The 22,633-nt window shown below is 36.1% G+C and overlaps 1 protein-coding gene across 1 annotated transcript; it reads left to right on the top strand.

The window, feature by feature from the left end:
- Positions 1–10,187: 10,187 nt before the first annotated feature.
- Positions 10,188–22,538, top strand: LOC129242370 (uncharacterized). Its single transcript, XM_054878974.1, has 2 exons — positions 10,188–10,558; positions 22,428–22,538. The coding sequence occupies exon 1, from the start codon at positions 10,456–10,458 to the stop codon at positions 10,543–10,545; it is 90 nt and encodes a 29-aa protein (XP_054734949.1). The 5' UTR covers positions 10,188–10,455; the 3' UTR covers positions 10,546–10,558; positions 22,428–22,538.
- The last annotated feature ends 95 nt before the right edge of the window (positions 22,539–22,633 follow it).

Genomic DNA, 22,633 nt, shown 5'->3' with positions numbered 1-22,633 from the left:
ATGAAATTAAATGCTTAACGCTTGAACAACGTTGGGAAATATGATTTGGAAATTTATTCTAGACAGTAAAATAATTATCTAATAAATATTTATCTCCTATGTTTTCCTTTTTAGTTTATGATCTTATTACATTTTATAATTTTTTTTTTTTTCTTTTTCAAAATTACGTACGAACATATATCCTGTAACATTCACCGATACCATTATATAAATCAGATGTAGCCTTCTGCTTTCGCCAATGACTTAGCTATTAAGTACAACCATTCTTTAATAATTATTTTACTTCTAAATAAATAAGTACATAAATAAATGTATATACTTGGAAATAATGGAAAAATAAACAGGTAAGCAACACAGTTTTACAGGAAGCCCTGTGCAACTGATACAATTTGTTTTCTAATGGAAGCATTTCCTTCTACGCTCAGTTTGTCCAGCTATGCATTTGCATTTCTAACTACGCATTTCTTTCAATAAAGTTTCATGGTCGCAAACAGGCCGTCACAAAACAATTGAATATTTGGCTCTCTGCGAATGACAGTTTCTTTACATCAAATTAATTATGTCTCCTGTTGTTGAAGTTACTCGCATTTTAGGAAAAATGAATACAGATTTGCAAGAATTTCTTTTGAGAAAGTGCATTAAAAGTTTCTCAGCGAAAGGATATAACAGACGAAAAACGCATAATTATTGTCATTGATTTTGTAAAAAATTCCTATTGCTTTTAAGGGGTTATATACCTTGTGTTTTTCAAAAAAATCAAAATAAATTTTATTTCTTTATCGCAAAGTACAATCCCTTGAGAACATTTTCCAAAAATTTCATAGAGATCTGAGCAATAGATCGAAAGTTACAGCGTTTTAAATTGTGCGTCGTCACAACGTAACGTAACTAAACTTGAAACTTTAAACGCGATTATCTCAAAAACGTGTTTTTCCAAAAATGCTTTTGCGGTGGACGCGATTGCAAAAAAAGTATTCAACCGATTTTTATAATTTTTTTTTTAAATTGTTCGTAATTGATGTCGCCTCTTAGTGAACGATCAACTTTTTATGTATAAATTTTTATTTTGCAGATATGAATTTTTTAATGCCAATTTTAGGACTGTAGAAGTGGAGTTTTTTAAAAACATGTTCCTATTTTCACAAAAATCAAAATATTTAATATATTGATCGTTCACTAAGAAGATATAATCCTATACTAATGAAATCTTTTCGATTTTTTGATTTCAGTTGACTTGGTGGACTTGAATCGCGTCCACCGCAAGCCTCTTCCAAAAAAAGGGTCTTGGGGGAAAACGCCATAACTCCGCCATTTTTAAATATTTTTACACAAACAAAGCCTTTTTTTTCTTTAAACATTGTAATATCCAATAATAAAAACTTTTATACAATAAAATTATTGCTACATATCTTTAAAAAAACCCAACTTTCGCTAATTTCACCGGACCACAAGGTATATAACCCCTTAATATAGCTTTGCATCTTTTCTACGCAAGGGTTAAATATAGTTCTAAATAAGAATTAAAGTTTTTAAAAAGCAATTAATCAAAAATATTAAATTATATTATTATTAAATTTAAGTCCTGAAAGAAAAAGTCTGGTCATTAGTTTTTAGTTTAGAGGACCGAAGAAGGTCAAAAAAGTCATTACCCAATGTTTTTTGGTTTTTGTATGCCTATAATTGAAAAAAAATTCAAGCTCGCCTCAGAGAAGCCTTGTCGGTTTAGATCAATAAAAACAAACCAAAAAATAGCCATATGCACCCCTAAAACTGAAAAAAAGTACAGTGATTTCAAACAAATGCTTTTTTATTCCCATTGGTGGTAATTAAAAAAAAAAACAGTTTTTTTTTAAGAACAGCTTCTCCGATGCTAAACTAAAAGGTTTCCAATAAGAGGAGTTATTCCCGTAAAAGATCAATAGTTTCGTTGCGTGTGTGGCACCTAGCGCCGTCTTGTTGAAAATAAACGTTGCCCAGATCAATACCATCCAATTCCGGCCATAAAGAATCGTTATTCATCTCTCGATAGCGCAATCCATTCACCGTAACTGTTGCTCCAGCTTCATTTTCGAAAAAGTAAAGTCAAATGACTCCGCCCGACCATAAGTCGCACCAAACAATACGCTTGGATTTTCTGAGCCCCAGATCCGACGAAGTCATCGAGGTGGATGACGAAGCCACTCAACATGATTTTTCGAAGGAATTTCGGATCATTTTCATGCATTTCATCGACCCAACCAGCAAAGACACGACGTTATTGTGTTAATTGGACTTTATAAGCCTTAAGACCCAAATCTTTATGCAAAATACGGTGTAATGACGTTTGTGGAATGCCTAATTCCAAAGAAAGACGAGGCGAACGAGGCAAATCTAGGTTTTCTTCAACACTTTCGGCTACAACAGCAATATTTTCAGCAAGAACAGCAGTTCTTGAGCGACGTGCACGGGTTTTATTCTTCACATCGCTAACTTGTCACAACAGCTCGAATTTTTTCATCAATTTCTGTATTGTGGTCCGACAAGGTGACCCAAAAATGTTCGAGTTTAACGTACCGTCTCTGCCAAATTTTCACCATTTTTATAGTGAATTTTAATAATTTCAATGCGTTGTTTAAGCGGGTATCAAATATTAAAAAATTACAGCTTCAAAAGTAACATCTACCAAAATAGTGGGCTATTCAAAATAACAACTGCTATTGGAAAACCTTTAGATTGCACTTTTTTTGTCTTTTTTGCAGACAGGAAAATGGTCGTGCGAATTTCGAAAGGTACATCTGCAACTGGATGCTCAGCATTTTCCCCTCACTTAGGTGTTTTTCCATATGTGCTGATCATGGACAACCAGCTGGACGATCATTAGCAGAGGCCACAAATTAGCAGACCAGAACTCAGACAACTTCAATAATTTCTCTTCTCTCTCTTTTCCGAATGCAGTCCCCGATAGAAAATGTATGCATTTGCCGCAGCCATGTCAACAAAATGGTAAAGAGTCGTCTCATTCGGTTTGGAGTTTTAGCCTGAATATGTAAACACTTCATAAGACCATTCAATAAGTCCACTCCTCCGATATTACTGTAGTATTTCCGTACGATTCTTGGACAATCGACGTCTCTTTTACTTTTCGATCGTGGCGGCTTATTTAATAAAGTTGCTTGTTTTCGTTTGTTCTCTTAAATGCATGAACTGCAACATAAATGAATGGCAAACGATTGGTTTTACTGCTCTTCCACAACACAATGCTCACACTGCTCCTGTAAATCCACCAAAAGGAGGAACATCAGATGGACCAGCATTGAGAGAAAGACCCTTTGTTGGCTTTACTGCTGTGGAAGTAGATAGATGCTAGCACTAAATTAAATTAATATCTATGGACAAATCATTAATTTCTCTCAAGCATGCTGAGATTCTTTTTTCGTTGTCCAGAGAGATTTCTTCTGTGTAAAAACTTTTTTATCTTCATCTAAGTCAACTGATACCATTACGCGGATAGTAGTTCTACGAAAAAATACTGTGGATGGCGTAGCTGGAGTTGGACTGATGAGGGTTATTTTTTTGAAAGGTGGCCGTCCACGCGAAAAGGAGTTCTATGCAAAAACACCACGAGGACCCCTTTGTAAAGCCGCTTTTTTGTTTTTAAGTAGTTTACTATTTTTTCTGATACCTTTTATATTATTCTTTTTTAAGTTTTTATGAGTTATATATGTGTAAAGCATAATCCAGACAAACGCGCAGTTTTTATTCCGAATTTCTTAGTGCGACGCTTTTTCCCATAAAAAACAAAATTTATATTTTCAAAAATGTTTCGCTCTAAAGCAAAAAATACACAAAACAGATTTACAAATATCCTTCCAGTGAATGTGTCTGCAGACGAACTTCGTTCTTATGTAAGATTTCTGGCAACACCAACTTTTTGCTAAATTAGACAGCTTTAATAATAAATTTCTTAAAACTATAATGCGGGTGTGGGTTTCAGTTTTACGATGGGGATACATCCCTCTATCACCCCTTAAATTTTTTTTTTCAAGCTAAATATTTCCCATTCTCACTCTTAAAAAATGAAATGGCAATAAAAACAAAACGAAACGGGGCGGAACACTTGTTGCTTGTGCCGAAATGAATATGGATATATTTTCCAAAGTATCATTAAAAAATTTTGAAGGATTTGAAACTTTATTTTTCTTTGAAAGTATAGTCGAATATGTAAAGGCAGCCTCAGGACGGACTTGTCTGTTTGAGGGTTAATGTACACCGTTGGCTCGCAAATTGACCACCTTCGCTGGAATATAAAACACAACTCTACTCTGCTTGCGCTCGAAATCAGACTTTCATCTGATGGGCGATGTTACCATCCATGATTGCCAGGGCTGCGGGAGTGTGATTAGGGATTATACCAATCCCACATGAATTAGAATATTTTATTAATAAGAAAAGCTATTCCTGTCGGCCCAAAGTGAGTACAGATTCTCAAACCTCTCAAACCAATACCGATTGAAAATAAATGACAAAAGTTATGAATTAATATTTTTTGGTGGGTTTGGGAAATTCAAATAGAAGATACTTACCAGCGAGTAGTAGGAGTCAATATTTGATCAGTCTTACAATTTTGCAACAAAGTATTAATTAACACATCGATTATGCGGCATAATATGCGTAAATACGTATGTATGTACATAGTCGTATTATGCGTGCATTGCCTGTTTGCTTTGAGTTACATTAGATGGATATTTGTATGTTGTTCAAAATTGGAGGTTAAGAGCATCACGAACTGATGAAAAGGTGTTTCGTCAATTATTTAATGAAAATATTAATAAACCAAAAATAAAACATATATTAGCATTAGTGTAACAAAATCGAGATAAACTATAATCAAATTGTCATAGAATAAAGCAGATAATGAGGAAAACTAAAATGAACACAAATGTTGAAGAGCAAAAATTTTAAAAACTAATACAAGACGCATTATCAAGTAAATATGACTTTTCAAAAGAGGTCTTCTAATAAGACCAACTGTTGGCAAACATTTGCCCGCCAGAGGTTATGATAGTATTATATTTTTACTTAGACGAATAGAAGCGAAGTTGTTACCTTTCAAGTGACAGTTTGATTGAAACACAAAGCACAGTTGAACAGAAAGCTAATTTTAAAATTTATTTTTAACTTAATAAAAAATAATAAATTTTAATAAAAGCTTCATCGTAGCGTTTGAGTTGTGTAATCAACTCTATGGCAACCTCGTAATGGTAATCTGCTAATGATGTCGTGCGCCGGACCACATAGCGTATACGCTACTAAAAAAGGACATATAAATTACCAGCAACATGCTTGCCAATCAACATCCATCATTGCCATATAGCCCATCTAAACTATGGTGATTATAAAAGTTGACTGCGTTCGTCAAAGCTCACACAAAACCTTCATTGAATTTATCGCATTTTGATCCAACATTTGGATTATCGAAAATTGTGTGTCCGTGAAAGTTTGGTGTAAATCAGAGTTCAACATTTGAGTGGCACATTAAAGAGATCAAAAAACAATATTCTCTCAATCACCGCTGAAATACTGAGTGCAAGGCGCCAGACATACCGAAATTCAAATATTTTCGTTTGGTGATGTCGAAAAGAAAACCAGATTGATTTGTTTTTGCAATTAGAAGGGCACTGAAAACTTATAATTCTTTCCACCGGAACCAATCATTAATGAGAAATGCTATTTCGATATTTTGAAGCATTTGGGCACAGTATTCGTCGGACTCGACCGGAGTTAACCGCAGAAGAAAGTTTTGGGTATGTTGCACGAAATTATGTTGAGATTTTAGGCCAAACGTTGTTTTGAACTGTGTTTGTATTGAATTTCCACCGTGTGAAGGATGTAATGGTCGGGGATTTAAGCAACTAATTGGTTTGGTTTTAATTTGCAATATTTATTTATTGATGTCTCTTGGACACCTTTTAGAATGCGGAATTTAGATGTACCTATTAACCCACTTACGTATACGAGGTCTGTTAAAAAAATAAGTTAAATTTTCAAATTTCTTGGGCTACGCACATTTGACTTTCGGTTGCTATTATTTTTTATATTGGTACACTCATCTCGTGCATATGTTTGTGATAGGCATAAATAATCATAAGTGTTTTGCGCTTTCGGCGACTTTCTGCTATCGAAAAAAATGGATCAAAATTTTGTGTAAAAATGAAACTAAGTGCTCAAAAACACTTGAAATGTTGACAGTGGCATGAGGTGTGAGCCAAAAAAATGTTTACAAGTGGTACAAACTTTTCACAGAAGGTCGAGAAGATGTGAATGACGACTCCCGCTCTGAGCGCCCCAGCACATCAACAACCCATGACGTCAATGATGACCCAGATTTGCTTAAAAGGGTCATAACTAGTAACGAATCATGGGTATATGATTATGACAGCGAAACCAAAGCCCAACCGTCCCCAATGGAAGAGCCCAGGAGAGCCAAGAGTCGATAGCAGAAAATTGCCGAACACTCAAAACGCTTGTCACTGGAATACTATTTGAAGACTGATTTTCCGCAAGGTAAAAATAACTAAATTCCAGTAATAAACAAAGTTGGAACCAATAAAATTTTACTAAAAACACTAGACAATGTCAGTGCATGCTGTCAGGCTTCCGGAACTAGGCAAATAAGAATGAAGGTTCGTGGTAAAATTGTGGGCGCCTTCAATTCGCCACTTCTCTACTCGCATGTAAAAGCAAAAACAAAGTTTTCAAGCCCCTTTAGCCGCTAGCGAGCATATAAAGGGTGTTTTTTTTAAAGCTTCAGAATTTAAAATGATAATAAAATTAAATAAATAAATAATTGGCGCGTACACTTCTGTTAGATGTTTGGCCGAGCTCCTCCTCGTATTTGTGGTGTGCGTCTTGATGTTGTTCTACAAATGGAGAGACTTACAGTTTCAAGCCGACTCCGAATGGCTTTTTCGTGGCAGAAATACACTCGGAGGTTTGCCATCGCCCGATAAATCATAGTAAAAAACAGAAATTTTATTGGAATGAATGTTTAGAAATTATAATTTGGTAGATAATTTCATGGCATTTATTTTTTGAACATGCTATACGGCATGTGTCCATCGTGGCTACGAATTACATGGCCCATTCGATCAGTCCAATATTTTACTACTTTTCCAAATAAATCTCAATAACAAATCTAAATGCGCCCAATTAGTAAAAATGCGAAGCAAGCGATGGTCATTTGGCCTCAATTCTTGCAAGAACTGCATTTTATAGCCAAGATCATTACGCAAAATTTTCCACGTACTAGAATGGCAAAGATCATCAAGTTGAGGACGACGAATGATCGAGCTTTCAGTATTTTCTTCCACACTTCGCTCTATGAACTTCATAGAGATTCGAGTGTTGTTCTGGCGTTAAGCGGTTTATGATGGTTTGCCAAACCTTACTGAACAGAAATGCCAACACAATTTGCCATTCTCAATTGTCAAGCCATAGTTATCGATATCGATAGTTCTCATGCAGCCAGGCAAGTTCGAACTCTTGGCGAATCGAAGACGCCTTATTTCTCTTTAATACACTAGTAAAAGATGCAGCACAGCTTTTATATACGATTCGGAATTGAGTTCTAGAGAGCCTTCGCGATTCTTTTTTCATCGAGATCTGATCCTCTTATACATTGATGATTCCAAGATGGAGAAAGTTGAAACGAAAGTTTTCTCCTATTCTCTATAAAGTAAAATTATCCTTTCCGATTCTGCGAGTATTTTATAAACAGAAGAATTAATAGTTGTCAATGTAGCAAGTTACGGCACTTTCAAATTTAGGGCATGACTATTTTCTCAGCTAGTTTTGCTGCTATTTTGGCTCTGGGTTTTCACAACAAAACCAAGGATTTTTAAGCCAGCACTTAATAGACTTAATTAAAGTTCGGGGTTAACGAAATAATACCGGCAAGGGGACTGCCGATGAGTAAGTTCAGAGGGGTCCCTTAATGACCTCAAGCAAGAAAAGCATCCCAGCCCCACTATGCTACGAGCATCACAAGTAATGAGTTGAAACAGCAAAAGTTTTAGCAACGCAGTCTTACTAATACTCGTTAAACGCTTTCAAACAAATGTAATTTTTCGCAGTTCTTTTCCAATTCCACCAACATACGCTTAAGTATGCCAGTTGCTTCTTCTATTCGTCACTTGCTAACTCTTGGCGAATCGAAGGCGCCTTATTTCTCAAGCAGTCGGACCTTATCTAGCATATAACGTCAGGCCGCAGAGTTTCCAAGTAAATATGACATGAATATAGTCTAAAAAGCACATTTACCAGACGTTACACGGCTTCTTGTCGTCCTTACACATTTTCTTATTGGTGCGGCAAGAAGACTGAGAGTAGTGTACAACGTTCTAAATTATGTAATTATGATATATATAAACTATCATACATGAGCTGGTTCTAATACAGAGGGTTTTGTCGCCAACGTAATCTATCCTAAAAAAACTTTTATTGTTTGAGGTTGAAAGTAAATTTTCGCATTAGAAAGCACATTTGGATATCAGTATGAAAGCATCTCGTTGTTTTTGAAGATCTTGATGTCATGCAAATGGAAATTTGACCTTTCCCATGCAGCTTTAGCAGCTATGAATGAGGCTTGCACCTAAGCAAAATGGTTGCTTTATCTATCAAATTTGGTGTTTCCACATAGCTACTTGGTCGACTTTCTCCATTCAGTGAGTGTGCGTGCGTTCTACCATAAGATTTTCTTTTATATTAGTTGAGTTTCTAAGAATTTATAAACTATATGATTTCCTTTAATTGCACATTTCATACTGGCAACTCTTAATAATCAGCAAGCAGTTTCTCTTAATATCCCTAGGATTCAACCGGAATTTAGTTAATACAAGCACACTAAAGTAGCTCAGGTTGACTATTTATTACTTAACCCTCCTTTCCCGAGTTTATGGAGACGGCAAACTTTCTCTACCTCGATCGCAGTCACGAGTAGATAAAAATCGAAAACTTTCCTCAGTTATACATAATACACACGTGCCTATATATGTATGTGCATACTTGCATGTAAATCATAAAAGAGGCTACTTGAAAATATTTTTTATTGGGAGGAATAAACGGCATGTTTTTAATTGATTGCTCATTATTTCCCGTTCTCTTCATGCGTACGTGCACTGGACTTGTTTATGATCGTCGGTAGTGACTAAGGCCTTTCGAGACACTCACGCAAAATAATTGTAGATACTTCTGCAACCGTCTAGCTGCCGGATAATTTGTATCCACACAATTTATTCACACTCATGGATGGTATAAGTATGTAAATATCGCAAATTAATTGAAAAACGAAGGAGATGAGAAACTTTTAGCATAGCCCATAGAGTTTATTTATCATTCCGAGCCAGCGCTTAACGAAAGTGTGTATAACAAATTGATTAATTCATTTACTGATATTGTTTCTTTTTTGAGTATAAGGAGATGCAATACCCTTACAAAGGCGGATTTTTCTCTCAAAGTTATACAGTTTTCATGAAGACAGATTGAATAAAAATGTGTACTTTCATTAACATTTGCTCGATGAAAATGCCCGGTGCCAATGCGTATAAAATATGCTTACACATACATATATACAAATTTGCATATTTATTATTTGTACAATTAAGATAATCGGTCCTTTGCTTAAAGTTGCGTAAACCAAACTTGATTACTACAGAGGGAAAACCCCTCAAGCAACAAAAGCACACATATCAAATTATTCGTTCCTCCATTTTCACTTTTGACTAATATTCCGTGTTTTTGTTCGTTTGTATTCTAGCAAAAACTCTAATAGATTTAGAGCAACACAATCAAGCTTTAACAGCCTTCAGAGGTTTTATGGTCTTGGCCGTTTCAAACTCATACGCCGCACTGAGCCCGGCTTCAGCTGGAGCTACAAGTCTGATCAAACTCGTGAACGCGCGTGATATTTGCCTGTGTGCGTGCACAGACCCATACTCGTATGTAGTAGTTGAGAAAAGCTGTGTTGCCCTTCGTGGGCATTCTTCGCCAACAACAATGTGATTACATAGCAACACAACATTTCTATCGATCAAATTTGTTGTAACTGATCGATATATTGCGCAAAGCAGAAAGTAACTGTTGCTCTCAGCAGCCCAATAAAAAGCGAGCGGGCTTACAGGAAAATCTTCAATAGTTGTTCGTCAGTCTGTCGAAGCAATACGCTTTTAAATATCGCAGAAGTGTTAGTGTGTGCTAGAATTAAAATAAAATATAAGGCTATTGGCGGTGCAAGCGCAGAGTCCATCAAAGGATAGCAAATAAATACAAAGTGAATTCGCAAAGTTGATAATGTTGAAAAGTGAATGAATTTGTATTTAAAAACATATATTTGTGTGAATAACACCCACACATAAGAACAAATACATTTCGTAGTCGGAAGGACATTCTTGCTTGTGAAGTGCGGAAGGTGCTACGTTAATGAAATATAAAAATAATCGCGGCACAATACTACAGTTACAGTTTAGAACTTTTCTTATACGAAAAATTCTCAAGTCCTGCGGTGTATGAAAACTTCATAAAGGTATTTCTATAGACATTTGTTTCAGCGAACTTTTCCATTGATTTAGAATGCATCTGCTGTGAGATCCCGTAAAAAATGTAACGCAAGCGCTGGATATTAACACCGAATTCGAGTTGCCATTTGGGTGTTTTGGCTTTTGTAAATTTTACTTACGATCTGTTCTATCTAGAACTGGGCCAAATTATAAGTGCACTTTGCCGTTACTCGCTTTACCTTGCGCACATTTATTATGTAATCTCTCAGTTTCATATAGAAATATTTTCGAATATTTTTTTAGCTAAATTCCTTGTGAAACAGTTTGTGCAAATTGAAAATATACAAAAGTGCACACGCAGATATGTCTTGAACAATTAAAAGGGCGCCTATCGTTCGTAAAAATGATTTCAAGAAAGTGCCTCTAATTATCAGGGTTTGGGTCGAATTGGATGTCAGTTTCTCAGAATTCATGATGGTGGATGTAATTTTGCGTTAAAATTTCGAAAAAATATATCAAACTCGGCCGAAACTTGGTACTCGGCGGTTTTTGGAGACGTTGATTACGAGTCTGATGACTCCTGTTTTTAAATTCAAAAGAGCAAATCTAATGGCTGACAAACAAAATAGTTGAAAAATTTGTATTACATAATATTAAAATTGGTATCCTTAAATTGGACTACCATTCGGAAGAGCGCAGGCTCGAGTCGCCGTGCATGAAACACCAAAGGATAGAAAAAGCTTTTTTTCCAGCAGCGGTCGCTTCTCGGCAGGCAATGGCCAACCTTCGAGCGTATTTATGCCATGAAAAAACTCCTCATAAAAAATATCTGACTTTCGGAGTCGGCTTAAAACTCTAGGTCCCTCCATTTGTGGGACAACATTGAATTTGAATTATTTCAGGATTTCTTTAAGTTACTAATTTTAGACATCGTCTCGACTGATTTGTGTCAGTCATGTAAAAGAAGTGCGTATAAATTTATTCTGCAATCATTGATTCAAGTACAAATTTTAATTTCAAGTAGTTAAGAAATTAGAACTAGTGATACATTTTCAAATATTCGTCCGCCATTTTTAAATTATTATAGAAAATCTGACGCCAAATTCGTAATCAGTGACCACGAAAACCAGCTGAAATATATTTAAGAGAATTTGATCAGTTTTTGCACTTTTCTCTTGCATTAATTTTATTAAATTTTTTTTAAGCTAATTCTCACTTACTTTGAAATGCGATTGCAAGTAAAAAGAAAAAAAAAAATATGAAGCTAGAAATTTGCAATTCATTTCACTGAATATCAAATATGGTCTTTTTTCGGCCGATTGACCTCCTTGAACTATCCGAGGCACTTAGCCAAAAGCTCAATCAAATCACCAGAGAAAGGATAAAAGTGTTAAAGAAGGTTGCGGCAAGCTCTTTATGTGCCCCAAAATAGTTCACATTTGATAAAAATTGTATTCTATTTTTAATTTTGTACTAAAACAAAGCATAGGAAGGAAACGAAAATAATTATGATTACTTTGTTGCAAATAGAATAACAAAATATGTATGTATGTATCTGAAATAATGAAAACAATTCAAATGTATGTGCAGTACTGACACGCAATGTTATTGTTGTATACTTATTGCTCCACTGTGCATGCATATTAACAAATATGCATTTAAAATTTAAATGATTTGAATCTGCGATCTAAACCGCATTTGAATAAAAACAGTTTGTTTACTTGAAATAAATTTCAGGGTGCTGCTCTATTCCATTTCATTTACCTAATGAGCACTTGCACACACATACATACATTCACATCACGAACATTTGGCAGTATGACGAAATATTTTTATAGCTACTTAACTGAAAACATTTCTAGGGAATTTCAATTTTTTTTTCTATTTTCGAATAAGGAATAATTTTTACTCTTTTACTTCTGTGTGTGAGTTATAGTTTAAAAATAGTTTGGTAGAATGGATGGAAACCAAAAATCAAACACCTAAGCATTAGAGCCAAGGTATGTACTTACCATATAGGTAGATAGGTGGGTGGAAGTGACAATAATTCTTTAAAGCTTAAAGTTTCGTTGAGATACCGTAGTAACAGTTTACCTGCTAGTCCTCATTAAACCATTTTGTTTTAAGTGAAAATCCTTATACCACCAAGGTCGTCAGTATCATTGAAGAACGATGGGCCAAAGTGTTTAAATTTAATGGCGTCCCATTGAGGACAGTGACAGAGGAGATGTTTGATAGAATATTCCGCCTCCTCATTCTTGAAGCTTCTGCAATAGTCGAAATGAGGTACATGCACTCTTTTTTTGTTTTTTTTGGTGGGTGAAGTAGGGTTCAAAATGCCTTCGCACTTACAGCGACCGTCGTCTACTGCGTCGTGTGGTGTGGCCACTAAAACGATCCCTCCTCTCCTTCTGGGGAAATGCTTTCCATATTACTTCAGGAGGGCCCAGAACGGCATACATAAAGGACCAATCCTATTCACCCACGTCTGGGTCCACCATATTTGTAACACTCTTTGAGCATGCCAATCCAGGAGACAGTGGTCTCTGATCAAAGAAACTAAGATAGAGACGTTTTTCCTTGACCGATTAAGTATCGCCTTACGCCCCATTCTGGGCATATTATTTTTGTAGCATTGTGGGTCAGACTATTAACCCATCTCGTGTTGGCTGAAATGGCAATGCTGCTTGTACCTACAATCTCCAAAGCAAGAGAGAGGTGAGGGGTAGTGCCCTCTCTTGCTAATTTGTCTGCATACAGCTCCCTTGTATGTCACTGTGCTCTGGCATCCATATTATGTGGATGTGGAAATATTCCGTTAAGAGATGCCCGGCAATTGCGAGCAATGATGGAATTAGTGCCTGCCCCACCAAGATTTAATTGCCGCTTAGCTATCAGAATAAATATATTTTTAAAGACAGTCACATTTTTGCCTAAACAAACAGCTGCCTCATTAGCTGCCTCGGCGAGAATTTTAGCCTGAAAGGAAGGAAGACGAGCCGAAACGCTTAATTTTGGCTTCTTACAGAATCGACTTTATAGTCTAACTTCGTGCCATCAGTCAAGAATCGTAAGCAGTTTTTCCGACCAGGTATATTGCGAACCCACACACGTCTAGCTAGAATTCTAGTACTAAAGAACATATTAAAATATGGTTCATCCAAACAATAGTGAACAGGATTAGTTGGACCCAGATCGAGTATTATGGCCGAGTGTTCAACATCTAAATCGCGCTATTGACTAGTTGTGGCAGGTAGAGCAACACTGTTCCCTGCTTTCTGTGTATCAGCCAAGTCTAGGAGAGGTGTTCGGGGCATCAGAGGATGTGGTTCGGAGAGCGCTACTGATATGTACTTATATAAGCGCCATACGTTGAACTATTAGAATTGTGTAGTAATGGAACTTCTTCGCATTTCGGGATTACGGATGAAAAGTAAAATGAAAATGCAATGAAAAATGAATGGAGAAAGGCGTAAAAATAATCAGACAAATTCAAAAATCGACCCAATTTTCTTTGCTTTTTGGGTTGAAAATTTCCTTACGATATGCCTTTAATTATTTTTTAATTAACTATATTATATTTTTATATCAACTGTAGCTGTGTTATAAAACATTCTTCGTTCGTTGGTTCAAAACACCTTTTCCTCTGTTTCCTCAATTTTATATTAAAAATTATGTTACAGTCCAAATAAAGAAGTGGCAACTTTTGTGGAGGTTCCGGGTGTGGCATCTACCTTGAACATGAAATTTTAGAGAAGGTTTTTCTAACTGCTTTCGCATTTTTACAGACAATGGCAAAACGCGGGGTATATCTCTGCCAAAATTTGTGGGCTTCTGCATTTGTAGATTAACTTCAAGGCGTACATTGCAAATAAAAGGAAAAGCTCGGCAAAATACCTCGTAAAGGATGCACTATAAAATAATTCAATACGATTTCCATTAGCTGCAATAACCTCCTTGATCCGGACAATTGACTATAACGGTATTAACCATTCGGAATTCACAGAGAGGTCGTTGGTTCGAATCTCGGTGAAAGCAAAATTAATAAAAACATTGTTCTAATAGCGGTCGCCCCTTGGCAGGCAATGGCAAACCTCCGAGTGTGTTTCTGCCATGAAAAAGCTCCTCATAAAAATATCTGCCGTTCGGAGTCGGCTTGAAACTGTAGGTCCCTCCATTTATGGAACAACATCAAGACGCACACCACAAAGGAGGAGGAGCTCGACCAAACACCTAACAGAAGTGTACGCGCCAACGGTCTGGGAGTTGGGCGGCCATAAGTTCGGTGTTATGTGGTCATGGAAATTTTCAGCCATGCAATCTTGTGTGAAGAACGGAGTCTTGTTGAAAGAAGTAGGGACTGTTACCGCATACACTATCGATCCAGGTTTCACTACTGTGTCTAGAGCCTCGATATATGTAACAGAATGCACTCGAAATTGAGTGAAGTTTGTTGCTCATAATACACAAACCATAACTGTGGCTGTTCATGTGCATGACAACAGGAACCTCTTTAGGATTGGAACATAGCCATCTGTCATTTGGTCAATATATTTTTCTTGGTCAATATATTTTTCGTCAGAAAAAAGCATACCATCTAAGGCGCTTTAGGATGTTTAATTTTGATTCTACTCGGTGTTCTCGTTCCTTCGATCTAAACTGTCCTCTGCGCATAACGTATGATTTATTTATGAACAACTCGACAGAAAAGACTCTCAGAAACATTAAGTTCTCTCGCACGAGCCCTCATTGATTTGAAGGGCCCAAAATGAACGATCTCTAGCACTTGTTGAATAAATTCTGCAGAGCATTCCTCGTATTTTTTGGGTTTCGCTACATTCACGGCGAATCTTATGAATGAATGAACGGAGGCACTTAAGAAAATTAGAGATTTATAAATCGGTGTGATTTGCGTATATAGCGACGATAACTGCATGTCTCTTCATTTTTTGAGTTAAGTTGGAGTCCTCCACGTTTTATCTGAAAGAGAACAAAAAGGAAAATAATGGTTTCGGGGAGTTGTAGCCTTATAAATCATGCTCTCAAACACCACTCGCAAATGTGCGCGGGTATAAAAAAAACATAGGTGTATAACTTTTTTGGGCCGTAGAATAAATTTAGGGGCAGCATCAAGAAAAAATTGTAATTTTTTTTGGGCCATCCATATAAGCGTATATTAATCCAAATTATCATTTAAAATTTTCTTTCGTTCATTTTGTCCGGTTTCTTTTGTTTTTCTCCCTAAAAAGTGTATATACATTTTTAAATAGGGTATTTGTATTGCAGATCTGAAGACTTAATTTTTTATATGTTTACCCATTATTAATAATTTTCTATCCAACAAGAACATGTAGCGTTTTATATTTATAGAATTCATAAATTAATAAAGTTATTAGCAGCCTCAAATATTTGCAAAATTATTTGCTAATTGCTTTCATTATCGGTCAATTAGCGCCTTGTTATTTTCGATGGATAAACGTGAAGTTGAAAATTGTTGATCGTCGAATAATATTTACAAATTTACAAATAACCAGATTTGGCAGGATGACCGTGGGAATTTAGATTTTTTTTTAGATTTTTTATTATCAATTATTAACGCGGCTTAAGGTTTCAACATTTAAAGGAATATTTTGATTCTAAGATTAGTAACTTTCTTTTATTAAAAGAAATTGTTGTTGTTATATAAAGATTCAAATTGAAATTATAGTCTTTATTAAAAAGCGTTTATTTCTGCTTAAAATTCTTTGCTTATATAAAATATTTGAATTAGATTTTATTGCGCTAGTCAAGTTTGATTCGCTTTTCTGCTTCAGCGAAAGTGTTAATTACTATTTCTTGAGAAAAAACTCATGGGAGAATTATAGATAAATTATTTCGTTATTAACTGAATAGAATTTTTTTATTGTATTACAAATAAAAATTAAAAATTCAATAAATTTTATTTTAAATAAATTATACAATACTTCTTACACACACATATTTATAAATTAGTATTGGTTAATATGCATCATTCAAAAATCTAGTATTCGCAATATTAAAAGGTATAGGGTGGGCCAAATAAAATTTGCTTTTTGAATCGGCTATAAAAAAAAATCAATATTTTTTCAAACTTTTTTTTTTATTTTGAAGATTGAACATTGTCATTTATGAATAAAAAATAATATCGTTCAAATGACTGCCACGACTGGCTTAACAGTAGGCCATTCGATCAACCCAATTTTTAAGCACATTTTCGATTTTTTGGGCTCCAATTTCATGAATGGCAACTTCGGTTTCGTGTTTTAAAGCATCAAACGTCTCTGGATGGTTCGCATAGCATTTGTCCTTAACGGCTCCCCACAAAATATAGTCCAACGGGCTTAAATCACGGCTCCGAGGCGGCCAATTGATATCGGAATTTCGGCTGATTATTCGGTTTTCAAAAACGGTAACCAAAAGTTCGAGTGTAACTTTGGCAGTGTGACAAGTTGCACCGTCCTGTTGAAACCAAATATCGTCCATGTCACCCTCTTCAATTTTTGGAAACAAAAACTCGTTGAGCATGTCACGGTAACGCTCGCCATTTACTGTAACCGCGCAAGAAGAAGAAGACTCGCCACTTTGGAAATAGGTTTTCAATATTTTCCAATTTTGTTCAAGCGCATAGCGTCCCATTTCGTAAATGTCAAACCTTTAAGTAAATTATGAACACATTTGACATGTCATTTGTGTTACCATTCTCAAAAAAATAGGTGGTTCAAAAAGCAAACGTTATATGGCCCACCCTGTAAATGTGTATACAGAAGGCATCTATTAAGTTTCTTCAGGATGTCAAGTTTCTTCAGTATATTCAGTAATGATAAGAATATGAAATATGGTTGGACTAGTGGAACGCTACATAGTAGAGAGCAGTGAAGCAGAGTATGACGAATTTTTAAATTTGACAACAAAAGAGTAAAGTTTTACCAGATTAGTTCAGAAGAATACAAGGTGACCGCAATTGATATAAATCCATTAAGCCATAGTATTATACGTGTACGAAGATTTAAAGGCAGGCCAGACTACGTCGTTGCTCAAGGCAAATATGTAGAAAAAGTGGCTACAAATGACAAAAGAACAAGATGAATAAAACAAAGGATTTCGGAATCCTACAACATCTTCACAAATGGGTCTAAAGTGACTGAAGGGGTGTTAGTCGCTGCAATTTACTTTAGTCACCAGGTGACACTCTAAGTCAACTGATTTAAGTGTTTTTTTGTAAGGTTGCCACATCTGTCATTAACATTCCTACTAAAATTATTATTATATTCGTCATTGCTTGACATTTGTAAAAACTACGCCATATTGAGTATACCAACCTCTGCACGTGTTGTCGATTGATTACAGTTTTAAAAATGGATTTGAATTTGCAAAAAGGTGTTTGTATTAAATTTTGCATTAAAAATGCACTCAATGTTGCGAAAACCTTAGAAATGTTGGGATACTGTAATGATAATCTAAAGAAAACAACCGTTTACGAGTGGGATGAACGCTTCAGAAAGAATCGTGAATTCATCGAGGATGATGAACGTAGTGGTTGGCAGCCGACAGCGAAAACTGATGTAAACGGCAATAAACTGAAAGAAAAGTTGATCAATAAACGCAAATTAAGCATCAGAGAGCTGGCAGAAGATTTGAAAATTGCATATGAATGCATCCAGGACATTGTAGTTGGTGATTTTAGTTCGGTTTTGGAAAAAGCTCGTCGTTTTCAGTCAAAAAAGAAAACGATGCTCACGGTTTTTATGGGTTATAATGGCATCCTGCACCACGAATTTATACCAGAAGATCAGACAGTTAATAAGGACTATTATTTTCGCATTATGAGACGTTTACGTGAGGCGATTCTATAAAAAAGAGAGGATTTGTGGGAAAACAATTCACGGATTTTGCACTATGATAAAGCACCGTCGCACAGTGCTATCAGCAAGAACGAATACCATCCAACAGCCATCTCATCAATTTTTTTCTGTTTGATCGCGTCAAAAAACCCCTACGGGCATTGTAGTTGGTGGGGAGTACTTTGAAGGCGATAACATCACTTTTTAGGAATGAACTTGTACTATAAATTTTCTGAATATATTTCGAAAACTTATCGATCAAGGTGGTATTGCAAGGGAGGTAATAAAGTTAAGGGTACTCTGGAACAACTTTTATGCCACGGCCCAGCATTTGTCGATTGCATCTTAGATGGCTTAATTCTACGTTCTTGCGACCAAAAGGATGTGCAATTTACTGAAATTATTAGAGAAAGACTATCTAATCTAAAAACTATCTAAAGTCTACGCCTTCATATAATTCCTGGGTCACTTCAGGAACTAGTTCTGTGAAATCTTATAAAATAACTGATTCATTACTGGGTACCATTTTCTGTATTATTTTCTTCCATGAAAAGTCTTAAATGTGTGCAGTGCATAAGTGTAAATAAAGCACTAAAATTATACAACTAGGTTTAGTATTCTTTATCTAATATCTCGAAAATTTACAAACAGTTTATTTTTATTTTAAGTTCCATAATGCTACCTTTTATGTACGTACATATTATATATGGGCTCAATTGGTTAAGAAACATAAGTCTTGCATGTCTGCCCTATCATTTTAATTGCGCTTACCCGTTAAGTGATTAGTTACAATACTGATTAATTGTTTGAGATGCAAATTAATAAATAAGAAATTGCATTTCTCTCTCTCTCTCATTTAAACGCGACTCAATTAATAAGCAGACGCGCAGACGCTTCTCACAGCTTTGCGCTTGAATTAATATTACAACAACATCTTCATATCGCGCGAGCATCTTCAATGATAACAGCACCCACAGCAATTAAAATGTGTGTTATGCTCTTCATTCAACAACTGTACAGTTCTCTCACTCTTGTGCGTCTGATCAACATATGTGTTTACATTCTCACTAGTCTCACGATTGCGCCCTTCGTCTTGTCTAATTGGATCGATTGAGGTTTGATCGAGCAGAAGTACTCGTAAGCTTGTTTGGTCAGTGTCTTGCCTTTGCGGGAATCAAATGTGGATGCTATTGATTTTGCTTCTGCTTTGGGGGTGTTGGAGGCTGATTTCTGTTTGTGTATGTGTGCGCACGTGGTCGATAGTATTTGTTGTAGTTTTTGTTGATTTCTTGTTTTAACCAGTTTCCGCCGGTATGTCTGCCGGTATCCAGACATTAACCAGATAAATCTCCATTTGAGCATTTATTTCTGCGCAAAAGCCAGCCAGCCACTTTGAACAAACTGAAACACTTACACAATTATAATAGATATAGTCATGGCATTTACTGATGTAACGGGTGTGCATGCTGCATATGTAAATACAAGTAAAAAAGCTGTAAGCAATCACTTGAGGACTGTGTACATATGTGTGTGTGAAATGTTAACGCTCATAAGACGCGTATCGGAAATGCAGTAGAAATCATCGCAGGTTTTTGATGGAAAGAAATTGTGAGAGCAGATTTGCACCTATGTTAGGTTAGGTTGCGTTAATTGTTATTCTCTGCAAGGGTGTAGAGGCGAGCCTACTTAGGTCTACTCCACTAGCTTGGACTTAAATGCGTCCTCTAATTCCCAATGTGATGAAATGACAAAATACTCAGGTAATGGATGGCTGCCGATTCCAAGTCCGCTTGACATTTAAAGAAATAAGAGTTTCGACAGCGTTACCGCATTCTGACAAGAGTGGGAGAGTGGTAGAGGAAGTGTTTAACGCTCCCCACCTCCTTCTTGTTCTCGCACCTGCGATTGAAGTCATTTGAGGGAAACCCCTTACCTTCCCTATATGCTTCCAAGTGCAAAAACCAACTTTCCACGTCGGCCGTCCGTCATCGATCGTGGAACAAATGACTAAATGTGCTAAAGATTTGATGAATAAAAGCAAATTTAAATTTCACTTCTCTGAACTTTTTTTGGAGTTTAAGCTCTTTTAGCGATTTTCATTCAGCATTTTGGGGCTTGCTTTCTGGTTCCCTCATAGAAATACTGCGGGTCATCATGGGTCACTACTGTGGGCAAAAAGTAAAGTGAATTTATTTGTCAAACTTCGCGGGATTAAAATTTCGCTCTAGTTATTTTTTTATGAGTTGGCAGCACTGTTAATAACATCTGGGCCAACTTTCATGTGAATGTCATTATCAGTAATATATTTACGCTTGTGTTTACCAAACGACCAAGAGTGCATTTTTCGATTTTTACAATATCTGATTTGATTGAGCAGAGAAGTGCCATCAAATTTTGTTTGCGGAATGAAATTTCGGCTGCGGAAACGTTTAGCATGCAGAAGGTATTTGGTGATTCGACCATGTCGCAGAAAAATGTTTATAAGTGGTACAAAGACTTCAAAGAGGGTCGAGAACGTGTTGATGACTTGGAGCGCTCCGGACGACCATCGACGTCAATAGATGACCAACACGTCAATAAAGATAAGGAGTTAGTGCTCAAAAATCGTCGGTTGACTGTTAAAAACCTTATTGATATGATTGGAATATCAGAAGGATCTGTGAAAACCATTTTGAAAGACCATTTGGGCCTACGAAAAGTCAAATCTCGTTTGGTACCGAAAACTCTCAATTTCTTGGAAAAAAGTCGTCGCGTTGATGTGTGTGAAACAATGCTTTCAGACTATCAGGACAAGCTCAAATGCATCATTAGGGGAGATGAGACTTGGATTTATGCTTACGACCCTGAAACAACTGAATATCGTGCTAAAGGCGAGGCCAGACCGAAAAGAGCACGTCAAAGTCGTTCAAAAATAAAGGTCATGATGACAGTTTTTTTCGATTTTCGTGGTGTGGTGCACTATGAATTCCTTCCACCTGGCCAAACTGTTAATAAGGAATATTATTTGAGCGTTATGCGTCGTTTACGTGTAGCAATTCGTCTAAAAAGACCAGAATTATGGGCCAAAAACTCTTTTTCTTTTTTTGCATCACGATAATCCACCGTCTCACACTGCACTCGTCCTTCGTGACCATTTCGCCAAAAATTCCTCGCATATCGTTCCGCAACCACCGTATTCGCCTGATTTGGCTCCGTGTGACTTCTGGCTATTCCCAAAACTCAAGAGACCACTCCGGGGAACGCGTTTCGAGTCGATTGAGGAGATAAAAGCTGAATCGGAGAAGGTGCTGATGGCTATACCGGAAATGGACTATTTGGCATGATTCGGGGATTGGAAAAATCGTTGGCATAAGTGTATTTCATCGAGAGGGTATTATTTTGAAGGGGATGAAATTGATTTACACGAATAAATAAAGATTTTTCATTTTACAACTAAATTCACCTTACTCTTTGCCCATAATTATATTCTAATCCTCTGCTGATGAACTGATGGACTGATGATTACAGATTTCGATTGGACTCACCAGAATTATCTGCAACATTTTTTATGAAGTACAGCTAACTTTGTTATCCACCTTGTATGCTTGTTGGAAAAAATAACTAATGATTTTTTATTTTTGCTAAATAACATTTAGGCCACCTGCCCCTGCTGCCCCCAATATAAGATTTTCAAATCTGGAAATGTCTTCTCTAAAATAACCTTAAACTTAAAAAATATGTAATAAAAGTAGTTATTAATCCCACTCACGCTTTTCATTTCATGGTTGCATATACATACATACATACATACATACATACATATATATTGCCCACATTGTAAACAAAATGTCGGCATTGAACTTGATTGTTCTAAAGCTCAATTCTAACCAATTTCAATTGAAAGAAATCGTAGTGGACAAATACGGGAGCACATACATACATACATATCCACATCTATTTATTCACTTGTGTTTGCGTAGGAAAGCGAGCTTCGCTTTCACACTTCTGGCAATCGAATGTCGCTTTATTGATCTCATTCAATAATTTTTAATTGCAGGTTGTTAACTAATTGTAAAGTCATTAACACACAACAACGGAGATGTAAATAACTCGCCCCCGCCAATAAGCGAAATTTATTGAAAACGAAAAGTTCCAAATTAAACGAGTTACATACACACATACATACGTATCTGCATTTGGTGTATCGATTGCATTCATTCTGCATCCAAACGAGTTCCTGATTCTCAACGCAAAAAAAGTTGT

Source organism: Anastrepha obliqua, chromosome 3, assembly GCF_027943255.1.
Source record: "Anastrepha obliqua isolate idAnaObli1 chromosome 3, idAnaObli1_1.0, whole genome shotgun sequence".
Classification (NCBI taxonomy): Eukaryota; Metazoa; Arthropoda; class Insecta; order Diptera; family Tephritidae; genus Anastrepha; species Anastrepha obliqua.
This window is presented reverse-complemented; position numbering and strand designations above follow the sequence as displayed.